The 14,503-nt window shown below is 49.3% G+C and overlaps 1 protein-coding gene across 1 annotated transcript in view; it reads left to right on the top strand.

The window, feature by feature from the left end:
- The window catches only part of LOC111240083 (disks large homolog 4-like), a gene marked incomplete at its 3' end in the record, with an annotated part of 25,614 nt that extends 11,756 nt beyond the window's left edge, over window positions 1–13,858 (top strand). Inside the window, exons 4-8 of the mRNA XM_022770060.1 lie at window positions 5,384–5,509; window positions 10,864–10,914; window positions 12,500–12,624; window positions 12,889–13,058; window positions 13,689–13,858. Of these exons, the coding sequence (XP_022625781.1) occupies window positions 5,384–5,509; window positions 10,864–10,914; window positions 12,500–12,624; window positions 12,889–13,058; window positions 13,689–13,858 (642 nt within the window). The remainder of the gene's footprint in view (window positions 1–5,383; window positions 5,510–10,863; window positions 10,915–12,499; window positions 12,625–12,888; window positions 13,059–13,688) is intronic.
- Window positions 13,859–14,503: the final 645 nt, after the last annotated feature.

The following is a 14,503-nucleotide window of genomic DNA, read 5'->3' as shown; positions in this document are numbered from 1 at the left end:
CCCCCTTCACTCCATCCCTCCTTCCCCCCTCACTCCATCACTCCTTCACTCCATCACTCCTCACTACTTCACTCCTTCACTCCTCACTATTTCACTCCTCACTTCATCACTCCTTCACTCCTCACTCCATCATTACTTCACTCCTCACTCCTTCACTTCTCACTCCATCAATCCTTCACTCCATCACCCCATCACTCCTTAACTCCTCACTCCTTCACTCCTCACTCCATCACTCCTCACTCCATCACTCCATCACTCCTCACTCCTTCACTCCTCACTTCATCACTCCTTCACTCCATCATTACTTCACTCCTCACTCCTTCACTTCTCACTCCATCAATCCTTCACTCCATCACCCCATCACTCCTTAACTCCTCACTCCTTCACTCCTCACTCCATCACTCCTCACTCCATCACTCCATCACTCCTCACTCCTTCACTCCTCACTCCATCACTCCTCACTCCATGACTCCTCACTCCTTCACTCCTCACTCCATCACTCCTCACTCCATCACTCCTCACTCCTTCACTCCTCACTCCATCACTCCTCACTCCATCACTCCTTCACTACTTCACTCCTCACTCCTTCACTTCTCACTCCATCACTCCTTCATTCCATCACTCCTCACTCCTTCACTCCCTCACTCCATCACTCCTCACTCCTTCACTCCATCACTCCTTCACTCTTTCACGTCTTCACTCCATCACTCCTTCACTCCATCACAATCTCACTCCATCACTCCTTCACTCCATCACTCCTCACTCTATCACTACTTCACTCCTCACTCCTTCACTTCTCACTCCATCACTCCTTCACTCCATCACTCCTCACTCCTTCACTCCGTCACTCCATCACTCCTTCACTCTTTCACGCCTTCACTCTTTCACTCCTTCACTCCATCACTCCACCACTCCTTCCCTCGATCAGTCCTTCACTCTTTCACTCCTTCACTCCATCACTCTTTCACTCCATCACTCCACCACTCCTTCCCTCCATCAGTCCTTCACTCTTTCACTCCTTCACTCCTTCTCTCCATCACTCCATCACTCTTTCACTCCATCACTCTTTCACTCCTATCCTCCATCAGTCCTTCACTCCATCACTCAATCATTCCATCAGTCCTTCACTCCATCACTCCTTCACTCCATCACTCCTTCACTCTTTAACGCCTTCACTCTTTCACTCCTTCCCTCCATCACCCCATCACTCCTTCACTCTTTAACGCCTTCACTCTTTCACTCCTTCCCTCCATCACCCCATCACTCCTTCACTCTTTAACGCCTTCACTCTTTCACTCCTTCCCTCCATCACCCCATCACTCCTTCACTCTTTAACGCCTTCACTCTTTCACTCCTTCCCTCCATCACCCCATCACTCCTTCACTCTTTAACGCCTTCACTCTTTCACTCCTTCCCTCCATCACCCCATCACTCCTTCACTCTTTAACGCCTTCACTCTTTCACTCCTTCCCTCCATCACCCCATCACTCCTTCACTCTTTAACGCCTTCACTCTTTCACTCCTTCCCTCCATCACCCCATCACTCCTTCACTCTTTAACGCCTTCACTCTTTCACTCCTTCCCTCCATCACCCCATCACTCCTTCACTCTTTAACGCCTTCACTCTTTCACTCCTTCCCTCCATCACCCCATCACTCCTTCACTCTTTAACGCCTTCACTCTTTCACTCCTTCCCTCCATCACCCCATCACTCCTTCACTCTTTAACGCCTTCACTCTTTCACTCCTTCCCTCCATCACCCCATCACTCCTTCACTCTTTAACGCCTTCACTCTTTCACTCCTTCCCTCCATCACCCCATCACTCCTTCACTCTTTAACGCCTTCACTCTTTCACTCCTTCCCTCCATCACCCCATCACTCCTTCACTCTTTAACGCCTTCACTCTTTCACTCCTTCCCTCCATCACCCCATCACTCCTTCACTCTTTAACGCCTTCACTCTTTCACTCCTTCCCTCCATCACCCCATCACTCCTTCACTCTTTAACGCCTTCACTCTTTCACTCCTTCCCTCCATCACCCCATCACTCCTTCACTCTTTAACGCCTTCACTCTTTCACTCCTTCCCTCCATCACCCCATCACTCCTTCACTCTTTAACGCCTTCACTCTTTCACTCCTTCCCTCCATCACCCCATCACTCCTTCACTCTTTAACGCCTTCACTCTTTCACTCCTTCCCTCCATCACCCCATCACTCCTTCACTCTTTAACGCCTTCACTCTTTCACTCCTTCCCTCCATCACCCCATCACTCCTTCACTCTTTAACGCCTTCACTCTTTCACTCCTTCCCTCCATCACCCCATCACTCCTTCACTCTTTAACGCCTTCACTCTTTCACTCCTTCCCTCCATCACCCCATCACTCCTTCACTCTTTAACGCCTTCACTCTTTCACTCCTTCCCTCCATCACCCCATCACTCCTTCACTCTTTAACGCCTTCACTCTTTCACTCCTTCCCTCCATCAGTCCTTCCCTCTTTCACTCCTTCACTCCTTCTCTCCATCACTACTTCACTCCCCACTCCTTCACTTCTCACTCCTCCCTCCTTCACTCCTCACTCCTTCACTCCATCACTCCTTCATCCATCACTCCATCACTCCTCACTCCATCACTCCTCACTTCATCACTCCTTCACTCCATCACTACTTCACTCCTCACTCCTTCACTTCTCACTCCATCACTCCTTCACTCCATCACTCTGTCACTCTTTCACTCCATCACTCCACCACTCCTTCCCTCCATCAGTTCTTCACTCTTTCACTCCTTCACTCCATCACTCCTTCACTCCATCACTCCTTCCCTCTATCACTCCGTCACTCTTTCACTCCATCACTCTTTCACTTTTTCCCTCCATCAGTCCTTCACTCCATCACTCAATCACTCCATCAGTCCTTCACTCATCACTCCTTCACTCCATCACACTTTCAGTCCATCACTCTTTCACTCCTTCCCTCCATCACTCCTTCTCTCCATCAGTCCTTCACTCATCACTCCTTCACTCTATCAGTCCTTCACTCTTTCACTCTTTCACTCCTTCCCTCCATCACTCCTTCACTCCATCATTCCATCAGTCCTTCACTCCATCACTCCATCAGTCCTTCACTCATCACTCCTTCACTCCTTCACTTCTCACTCCTCACTCCTTCACTCCTCACTCCATCACTCCATCAGTCCTTCACTCATCACTCCTTCTCTCTATCAGTCCTTCACTCTTTCCCTCTTTCACTCCTTCCCTCCTTCCCTCCATCACTCCTTCACTCCTTCACTCCTCACTCGATCACTCCTCACTCCTTCGCTCCATCACTCCTCACTCCTTCACTCCTCACTCCATCACTCCATCACTCCTTCACTCCTCACTCGATCACTCCTCACTCCTTCGCTCCATCACTCCTCACTCCTTCACTCCTCACTCCATCACTCCATCACTCCTTCACTCCTCACTCGATCACTCCTCACTCCTTCGCTCCATCACTCCTCACTCCTTCACTCCTCACTCCATCACTCCATCACTCCTTCACTCCTCACTCGATCACTCCTCACTCCTTCGCTCCATCACTCCTCACTCCTTCACTCCTCACTCCATCACTCCATCACTCCTTCACTCCTCACTCGATCACTCCTCACTCCTTCGCTCCATCACTCCTCACTCCTTCACTCCTCACTCCATCACTCCATCACTCCTTCACTCCTCACTCGATCACTCCTCACTCCTTCGCTCCATCACTCCTCACTCCTTCACTCCTCACTCCTCAATCCATCACTCAATCACTCCATCACTCCTTCACTCCATCATTCCTTCACTCCATCATTCCATCACTCCATCAGTCCTTCACTCATCAGTCCTTCATCCATCACTCCTTCACTCCATCACTCCTTCCCTCCATCACTCAATCACTCCTCAATCCATAACTCAATCACTCCTCACTACATCACTCCTTCACTCCATCACTCCACCACTCCTTCCCTCCATCAGTCCTTCACTCTTTCACTAGTTCCCTCCATCACTCAATCACTCCTCAATCCATCACTCAATCACTCCTCACTACATCACTCCTTCACCTCATCACTCCACCACTCCTTCACTCCATCACTCCACCACTCCTTCCCTCCATCAGTCCTTCACTCTTTCACTCCTTCCCTCCATCACTCAATCACTCCTCACTCCACCACTCCTTCCCTCCATCAGTCCTTCACTCTTTCACGCCTTCACTCCATCACTCCTTCACTACATCACACTTTCACTCCATCACTCTTTCACTCCATCACTCCTTCCCTCCATCACTCTATCACTCTTTCACTCCATCACTCCACCACTCCTTCCCTCCATCAGTCCTTCACTCTTTCACTCCTTCGCTCCATCACTCCACCACTCCTTCCCTCCATCAGTCCTTCACTTTTTCACTCCTTCACTCCATCACTCTTTCACTCCATCACTCCACCACTCCTTCCCTCCATCAGTCCTTCACTCTTTCACTCCTTCACTCCATCACTCCGTCACTCTTTCACTCCATCACTCTTTCATTCCTATCCTCCATCAGTCCTTCACTCCATCACTCCTTCACTCATCACACTTTCACTCCATCACTCTTTCACTCCTTCCCTCCATCATTCTTTCACTCCTTCACTCTTTCACTCCTTCCCTCCATCAGTCCTTCACTCCTTCCCTTCATCACTCCATCAGTCCTTCACTCATCACTCCTTCACTCTATTAGTCCTTCACTCTTTCACTCCTTCCCTCCATCACTCCTTCACTCAATCACTCAATCACTCCATCAGTCCTTCACTCCATCACTCCTTCACTCCATCACACCTTCCTTCCATCAGTCCTTCACTCCTCACTCCATCACTCTTTCACTCCATCACTCCATCACTCCTTCACTCTATCACTCCTTCACTCTTTCACTCCTTCCCTCCATCACTCCTTCATTCCATCACTCTTTCACTCCTTCCCTCCATCAGTCCTTCACTCCATCACTCCTTCACTTTCACTCCTTCACTCCATCACTCCTTCACTTCATCACACCTTCCTTCCATCAGTCCTCCACTCCTCACTCCATCACTCTTTCACTCCTTCCCTCCATCAGTCCTTCACTCCATCACTCCATCACTCCATCACTCAATCACTCCATCACTGCCTCCATTAAACTCTCTGGTCTGGAGGAGGAGTGGGTCTGTCTTACCTCTTAACCTTAACATCCCATTGACTTTACATGAGGGACTTAGTTAACGAAGTTAACATGAAGGACTTAGTTAACTTGGCTGTAGAAGCAGGTGTCCACTAACGTTTGTCCAGGTGTTGTAGCGGTGGACAGTGAATACATGCTAACAGCTAATGCTAACACCATCTGTGTCTCTTTACAGAAGTATCGTTACCAAGACGATGAGACTCCACCCGTCGACCCCAGCCCTGGTCACATGACCCACGGACGCAGCACCGAGCTGAGCCACGCCCACCTGGACGGATACACACATCCTGCTGCACTCACTGTATGTACACAAACATACACACACACGCACACACACACACACACACACACACACACACACAGCAGGGCTGACTGAGGTCTGTAAAAGTCCAGAGGTCTTCAGGAGGTTCAGGTCCTGGAGGAGGTTCAGGTGCTCGAGGAGGTTCAGGTCCTGGAGGAGTTTCAGGTGCTGGAGGAGGTTCTTGGGTCATTGATCAGTGTGGGATCAGGTAACCTGTGATGTCATAGATGTCGCATTTAGCTGGTCTGAGGTCAGCTGAATATCTCATTAATATTCACACAGAGATCCGTCCTACAGGCAGAGACACACACTCACTCACACACACACACACACTCACACTCACATACACTCTCACACACTCACTCACTCACACACACACACACACACTCACACACACACTCAGACACACACTTTCACTCACACACACTCTCTCACACTGACACACACACTCACTCACTCACTCACACACACACTCACTCACACACACTCTCACACTCACACACACTCTCACACTCACACACACTCTCACACTCACACACACTCTCACACTCACACCCTCACACAAGCACTCACACACATACTCTCACTCTCTCACACACACTCTCTCACACTCTCACACACACACTCACACACACTCTCACACTCCCACACATGCACTCACACACACACTCACACACACTCACACAAGCACTTACACACATACTCTCACACTCACACACACTCTCACACTCCCACACACACACTCACACACACTCACACTCTCACACAAGCACTTACACACATACTCTCACACTCACACACACTCTCACACACACTCTCTCACACTGACACACACACTCACTCACTCACACACACACTCACTCACACACACTCTCTCACACTCACACACTCACTCACTCACACACACTCTCTCACACTCACACACACACTCACTCACACACACTCTCTCACACTCACACACACACTCACTCACACACTCACACTCTCACTCACACACACTCACTCACACTCATACACACACACACTCAGGCGTGGGCTGTCTGTGCCCACTCTGAATGTGATACATCCCTCTACTTTTTTTTGCGCGGTCATCACCATGGCAACGCGGAGAATTCTAGGGAGGGGGAGTACTGAAGTGGGAGGGGGTGTTGCCATGGCAACAATATTAGCAGAATGTTTGTGTGTGCGTGTGCTGAAATCATTCTTTTTGTCAGAATTCTCTCTCCCTCCGCCAGCGGCCAAGTGACATCACACAGGGGAGGGGATTCCTTCAGAGAATGAGAGAGGTAGAGAGAGAGACAAAGAGAGGTAGAGAGAGAAACAGAGAGAGAGAGAGAGAGACAGCGAGAGCGGGAGAGGTAGAGAGAGACAGAGAGAGAGGTAGAGAGAGAGAGACAGAGAGAGAGACAGCGAGAGAGAGAGACAGAGAGAGAGAGAGAGCGAGAGAGAGAGAGGTAGAGAGAGACAGCGAGAGAGAGAGGTAGAGAGAGAGAGAGACAGTGAGAGAGAGAGGTAGAGAGAGACAGAGAGAGAGAGAGAGACAGCGAAAGAGAGAGGGAGAGAGAGACAGCGAGAGAGAGCGAGAGGTAGAGAAAGACAGAGAGAGCGGGAGAGAGAGGTATAGAGAGACAGAGAGAGAGAGATAGAGAGAGAGACAGAGAGAGAGAGGTAGAGAGAGACAGAGAGCGGGAGAGAGAGAGAGCGAGAGAGAGCAAGAGAGAGAGAGAGAGGTATAGAGAGACAGAGAGAGAGAGATAGAGAGAGAGACAGAGAGAGAGGTATAGAGAGACAGAGAGAGAGAGGTAGAGAGAGACAGAGAGAGCGGGAGAGAGAGAGAGCGAGAGAGAGCAAGAGAGAGAGAGAGAGAGGTATAGAGAGACAGAGAGAACGGGAGAGAGAGAGAGCGAGAGAGAGCAAGAGAGAGAGAGAGAGGTATAGAGAGACAGAGAGAGCCGGAGAGAAAGAGAGAGAGCAAGAGAGAGAGAGAGAGAGAGGTAGAGAAAGACAGAGAAAGCGGGAGAGAGAGAGAGAGAGACAGAGAGAGCCGGAGAGAGAGAGAGAGAGCCGGAGAGAGAGAGAGGGTGATGTGCAGTGGGGCGTTAGGAGGGTCGAGCTAAGAGAGAGAGGAGTGGAGGAGGAAGGAGAGATGATAGAGAGAGGGTGATAAACAGCCTCTCTCTCTTCTTTCCATTCGTGTCTCTTCATTCAGAGGACCTGGTCGTCGTGTCCCCCCCCTCTCTGGTGACCGGGGGTGGCAGGGTGATGAGCCGGCCCGTCAGTCATGTCCGTTAGGTGAACGAGCTCCTGCTCAACGACCTCTCTGCCGCGCGCTCCGTCTTCTCCCGCGCTCGCTCGTTAATTATTCATCCGCTGAGTTTATGTAACAGCCGAGCTCGTGGAGACACAGCAGGGACAGAGACAGAGACAGAGGGGACAGAGCACACGGAGGAGACGAGGAGGGATGTTTGTGTCGGTGTGGTACGCCAAGAAGATGGGAAGACGATTCATCAACAACGTGAGGAGAGCGAAAAGGCACCGGCAGAGGATGATGGTAGGAGCAGCCCTCATCAGCTGGGGGAGGGGGGGCAGTCATGTTGTTACAAGGAGAGAGTTTCAGCGACCCCCCCCCCCCCCCCCCCACCCCCCCCCCCCCCCCTTCACATCCCACCAGGGGGCGAGATTACTGTTAAACACAGGGAACGTATCATTGATGGTTAGCATCATCCTGCCTGTGATTGTTAGCACAAGATGGCTAGCATCATCTTACCTGAGATTGTTGGCATTAGATGGCTAACATCATCTTACCTGAGATTGTTAGCATGAGATGGTTAGCATCATCTTACCTGAGATTGTTGACATTTGATGGTTAGCATCATCCTACCTGAGATGGTTAGCATGAGATGGTTAGCATTGCCCTACCTGAGATTGTTAGCATGAGATGGTTAGTATCATCATACCTGAGATGGTTAGCATTGCCCTACCTGAGATTGTTAGCATCATCATCCTTGAGATGGTTAGCATCATCCTACCTGAGATTGTTATCATGAGATAGTTAGCATCATTCTACATGAAATTGTTAGCATGTGATGGTTAGCGTCATCCTACCTGAAATTGTAAGCATTAGATGGTTAGCATCATCCTACCTGAGATGCTCAGCATCATCATACCTGAGATGGTTATCATGAGATAGTTAGCATCATTCTACCTGAAAATGTTAGCATGAGATGGTTAGCATCATCCTACCTGAAATTGGTAGGTCTGGATGGTGGTCTGGATGGTGGTCTGGGTGGTGGTCTGGATGGTGGTCTGGGTTGGGGTCTGGGTGGTGGTCTGGGTTGAGGTCTGGATGGTGGTCTGGATGGTGGTCTGGGTTGGGGTCTGGATGGTGGTCTGGGTTGGGGTCTGGATGGTGGTCTGGATTGGGGTCTGGGTGGTGGTCTGGGTTGGGGTCTGGATGGTGGTGTGGGTTGGGGTCTGGATGGTGGTCTGGATGGTGGTCTGGGTTGAGGTCTGGATGGTGGTCTGGGTTGGGGTCTAGGTAGAGGTCTGGATGGTGGTCTGGGTGGTGGTCTGGGTTGGGGTCTGGGTGGTGGTCTGGGTTGAGGTCTGGATGGTGGTCTGGGTTGGGGTCTGGGTAGAGGTCTGGATGGTGGTCCGGGTTGGGGTCTGGATGGTGGTCTGGGTTGGGGTCTGGGTGGTGGTCTGGGTGGTGGTCTGGGTTGGGGTCTGGGTGGTGGTCTGGGTTGAGGTCTGGATTGTGGTCTGGGTTGGGGTCTGGATGGTGGTATGGATGGTGGTCTGGGTGGTGGTCTGGATGGTGGTCTGGGTTGGGGTCTGGGTGGTGGTCTGGATGGTGGTCTGGGTTGGGGTCTGGGTGGTGGTCTGGGTTGGGGTCTGGATGGTGGTCTGGGTGGTGGTCTGGGTGGTGATCTGGGTTGGGGTCTGGATGGTGGTCTGGGTGGTGGTCTGGATGGTGGTCTGGGTTGGGGTCTGGATGGTGGTCTGGGTGGTGGTCTGGGTGGTGATCTGGGTTGGGGTCTGGATGGTGGTCTGGGTGGTGGTCTGGGTGGTGGTCTGGATGGTGGTTTTCATGCTGTGATGTTTCTGACCTCCCTAACAGCACAACACTCTATCATCTCACTCTCTGTCTGGTCGAGAGACATTGACTTAGAGTGGCTCAGAGAGAGAGAGAGAGAGAGAGAGCTGTCAGGGGAAATGAGGAATAGGTTTAATTAATTCAGAACGAACTGTAACACTCTCACTCGCTCTCTTTCTCTCCTGCTGTCAGTCTACCTCTCTCGCCCTCTCTCTCTCTGTTATATAATTCTATTGAAGCTTGCTCTCTCCTCCAGATTCTCCAGAGACAAACACAGTGAAGTGAACTGTTGTAGTGATGACAGCTGCTGGCCACGGTGAGACAGACAGGCAGAGAGACAGACAGAGAAACAGACGGAGAAACAGGCAGAGAGAGAGACAGACAGACAGGCAGAGACAGAAAGACAGAGAGATGGACAGGCAGACAGACAAAGAGAGAGACAGACAGATAGGCAGAGAGAGAGAGATAGACAGGCAGAGAGAGAGACAGACAGACAGACAGACAGGCAGAGGGACATAGAGAGAGAGACAGGCAGAGAGACAGAGACTCCTCCAGATTAAACCACATCACATCTTATGAATGAAGCTTCTGATGAACTGACATCACCATGTCATCATGTGTGTTATTAACATCAAATCAATTCCTGTTTTGACAGTTTCACAGTAAAAGTACTTCCTGTAGTTAGTTTCACAGTAAAATACTTCCTGTCATCACAGTTTCACAGTAAAAGTACTTCCTGTAGTTAGTTTCACAGTAAAATACTTCCTGTCGTCACAGTATCACAGCAAAAGTACTTCCTGTAGTTAGTTTAACAGTAAAAACACTTCCTGTAGTGACAGTTTCACAGTAAAAGTACTTCCTGTAGTTAGTTTCACAGTAAAATACTTCCTGTTGTCACAGTATCACAGTAAAAGCACTTCCTGTAGTGACAGTTTCAGCGCCTGTGTCTTCAATTTATCCGTGTTTCTGTAGCGATCACATCTGAACAAATGTTTCCTGTTATTTATGGTCGATCAGTTTCAACAACGCGACTCGTTGTCTCAGCAGGAAGTGATGTAATGACCACGCTTCAGAGCTCTGTAAATGTGTGGATGAGATGATAGGAGAGAGAGGGGGTCGCTATAGCTACAGTTACAGTTGCCAAGGTAACTGGCCCCCTGTGGGCTCAACAGCTGTTACCATGGAGTTGCCGTGGCGACGAGCAGTCAGCAGAGAGAGGGATGTTGGATGTGATTTAACCCTTTGTGTGTCTTTACAGATGAACGGATCAGAAGGAGAGCTGGAGTATGAAGAGATCACACTGGAGAGGGTGAGAACACACACACACACACACACACTATAACACACACACACACTCACACGCGCACACACACACATATAACACACACACACACACACACTCACACGCACACACACACACTCTATAACACACACACTCTATAACACACACACACACACACACACACACACACACACACACACACACACACAATCAGCTGATCAGGGAACAGGTGAGCTGATAGTAATCAGTGGATAAACATAATTGATTGGAGAGGTTTGTGTGTTGAGCTCTCAGGGCCACCGCACTGTGTCACTGTGGTAACCATCATGTTGCCATAGTGACACGCGCTCACACACATACACACACACACTATAACACACACACACACACACGCACACACACTGTAACACACACACACACACACTGTAACACACACACACACACACAGTAACACACACACACACACTGTCACACGCACACACACACACACACACACACACAATAACACACACACACACACACACACACACACACTGTAACACACACACACACACACACTGGGGTCCAGAAATAGCTCCTCTCTGCTGTTTTTAGAAACTGTCGCTCTGTGTTTAAAGCTGCCTCCAGCCTCCTAAATAAGCTCTGCCCTGCTGACATCAGCGGGTTATTTTTAACTCGCCGCTTTTTATTTCAGGAAACATTTTACAGATGAAACGAAGCTGAAGCTTCAGATCTGAAAACAAATGTCAGTGGAGAACCGTGAGTCAGTGAATCAGACCTCAGAACCAGCAGCGTCATCACTGTGACGGTTCACAACCTTTGACCTCTCATGACGAGGGCTGTTGAGTTCCACATTTGAGGGTGAAACGGTGCTGTAATTCAAGAACAGTAGAACAATAAGAGAACATGTTATGTAAGAAGAACATAATGTCTTTATTTGGACAAGGGTTCTGTCCTGTAACCTTGGTTCTATTAACATCATAACTGGAGAACTCTGTCAACAAGGTTCTTCAATTCATTACTACAGCGGTTCTTCACTGACTCTACACACTAGAACCTTATCTGAAAAACCCTTTTCACAAGGCTTGATTTTTGATATTGGATATTGGAACATCAGAACTGGAAAACTCTGTCAGAGAAGTTCTTCTACAGACTTAAGAACCTGTATAAAAGCAAATGTTCTTTGTAAAGGTTCTTCACTGACTACACACTGGAACCTTTTTGAAGAACCCTTTTCATGAGGTTTGATCTTTGATTTTGCAAACAGGCTGTAGAACCTTTAAGGTGCCTCATGTAATCCAGGTTTAACATTTTACAGACCCTTAAACTGGTTATGTTGCCTTAAGGAACCCATTTAAAGGGTTCTCCAAAAACGTTCACATATTTCAGTACCTTTATGCTGCTTCGATGAACCCTGTTAGAAGTGATTTAGCATGATTCTGTTAACATCAGAACTTTGTTAGAAAGGTTCTACAATCCCATATGAAACATTATTAGAGACGTTTTGACTCGACACACTAGAATCTTTTCTGAAGAACCCTTTTCACAAGGCTTGGTGGTACCTGAAACAGTTGGGAGGGTTCTCTACTCACAGAACATGTTCTCTGTTCAGGGTAACTCTGGTCTGGGCTTCAGCATCGCAGGAGGAACTGATAATCCTCACATCGGAGACGACCCGTCCATCTTTATTACCAAGATCATCCCAGGAGGAGCCGCATCCCAGGACGGACGCCTCAGGTACACACACACACACGCACGTACACACGCTCACACACGTACACACACACACACATGCACGCACACTTACAAGCACGCACGCACACACACACACGCTCACACACACAAACGCACGCACGCACGCACACTCATACACACTCACGCACACATATACACACTGTAATACACGCACACACACACACACACATGCACATTTATTGATTTATTGATGCTTCTCTCTCTCTCTCTCTCTCTCTCTCTCTCTCTCTCTCTCTCCGTCACCAGGGTGAACGACAGCATCGTATTCGTTAACGACGTGGATGTCCGTGAGGTCACTCACTCCATCGCCGTGGAGGCACTGAAGGAGGCGGGGCCTGTCGTCAGGCTATATGTCCTGCGGCGACGCCCACCGAGCGAACGCATCACACAAATCAAACTGATGAAAGGACCCAAAGGTAGGAAAGGAGACGAGGAGACAAGGAGAGGAGAGAGGAGGTTTGGTTTTCAAAGTCCCTTTATTAAACCACTTCAAGGAGACAACCTGCATCACTGTCCTATCAGAGCAAAAAGACGGGAACAAACAAAAAACCAACAAAACAACAACCACATGAAACTTTCTGCAGAGCACAAATTAACAATCAGCTCTCCATACCCTCCCACAGAACACAAACCCCCACTAGAGCCCACACACGGTTGAAATCTTCCATATCGTCCGTTACTTTATAGAAGGTATATTTCACCCTGAGTCGAGCCTTCAATAGACCCTTCAGAACCAGCACCGTGTCCACACTCCCAGAATCCTGGGCCCTGTTTCTGCGCGTCAGCCAAATAGCCAACTTGGCAGAGCCAGACAAAAAGTTCAGCAATGTCCAAACAGATTTTCTTTTTGCCGAATACTTTGGGCCAAAAATAAACAGAACAAATGAAAAAATCTCCCCAAGACCCTGAAACAACCTTTTTAGTAAAACAAACAAAGATGCCAACCTGTGACGCTTAACAAACAAATGTGAGGGTTTCAGTCTGAAAACAAAACAAACACTCATCCCTAACCTCAGGATCAATGTGCGCTCTGTATCTGTTCGTAGCTATTGCCCCATGTACGATCCTCCACTGGAGGTCTGCTGTCCGCTTTTCAATGGGCAGCTTGTACAGGGACCGCCAGCTGCCTTTCGGGAAGGAGTCCGGGCCAAAGAACTCAGTCCACCTTGACTCCCCGACCCCCGACAGTGACCGAAGATTAAGGACTTTGAAACAGGTTTGATAGAGTTCCGTCTTACCTACATCCTGAAACTTGCCCAAATGTGGTGTTGTAAGAGACAGCAGCTTACCCGCTCCTTCCTGCCACTCCCCCACAGCTGGGGAAACAGACAGAGATGGGAAGCTGTACTCGCTGCCCTCACTCCACTGTTCACACAGAGTTTGGTCCCTCACAAATGCTCTCAGATGTTGTGCAAGAGCAGCGCAGACTTCTTCCACCACCCTGTTAATCAGTCTGATGGAGGTGATTGTTCCTCTCCCCCTCAGGACGTCTACAGATGAAGTGGTCAGCGTCATTAGATGGCCCAGTTTGGTGCATCCTCCCTCTCTGAGTCTGACCTGCAAGCTGGCAGACTGAAGGGTTGGAGCTTTTAAGAACATGTTTGAATCCAAAGGCTCCTCAAATACCCACATAGGTGGAGTCTCATTGGTTTCCCGTTCAGTCTTTAAAATCTGCCAGGCCTGCAGTACAGAGCTGTAGAAGGAAGTTAATCCTGTGTGGTCCAGATCCTCTGACTGCATCAAGAAGAGTTGTTTTTCAAAGCCCAAGCAACCGGCTCTCCTCATGAGCAGTCGAGCCATTTCCAACCAGCTCGGACTGTAGTTGTGCTGTCTGCAGTCTGAAAGAGGCGATTTTAGACTG

Source organism: Seriola dumerili, unplaced genomic scaffold, assembly GCF_002260705.1.
Source record: "Seriola dumerili isolate Sdu_G_001 unplaced genomic scaffold, Sdu_1.0 BDQW01010526.1, whole genome shotgun sequence".
NCBI lineage: Eukaryota > Metazoa > Chordata > Actinopteri > Carangiformes > Carangidae > Seriola > Seriola dumerili.
This window is presented reverse-complemented; position numbering and strand designations above follow the sequence as displayed.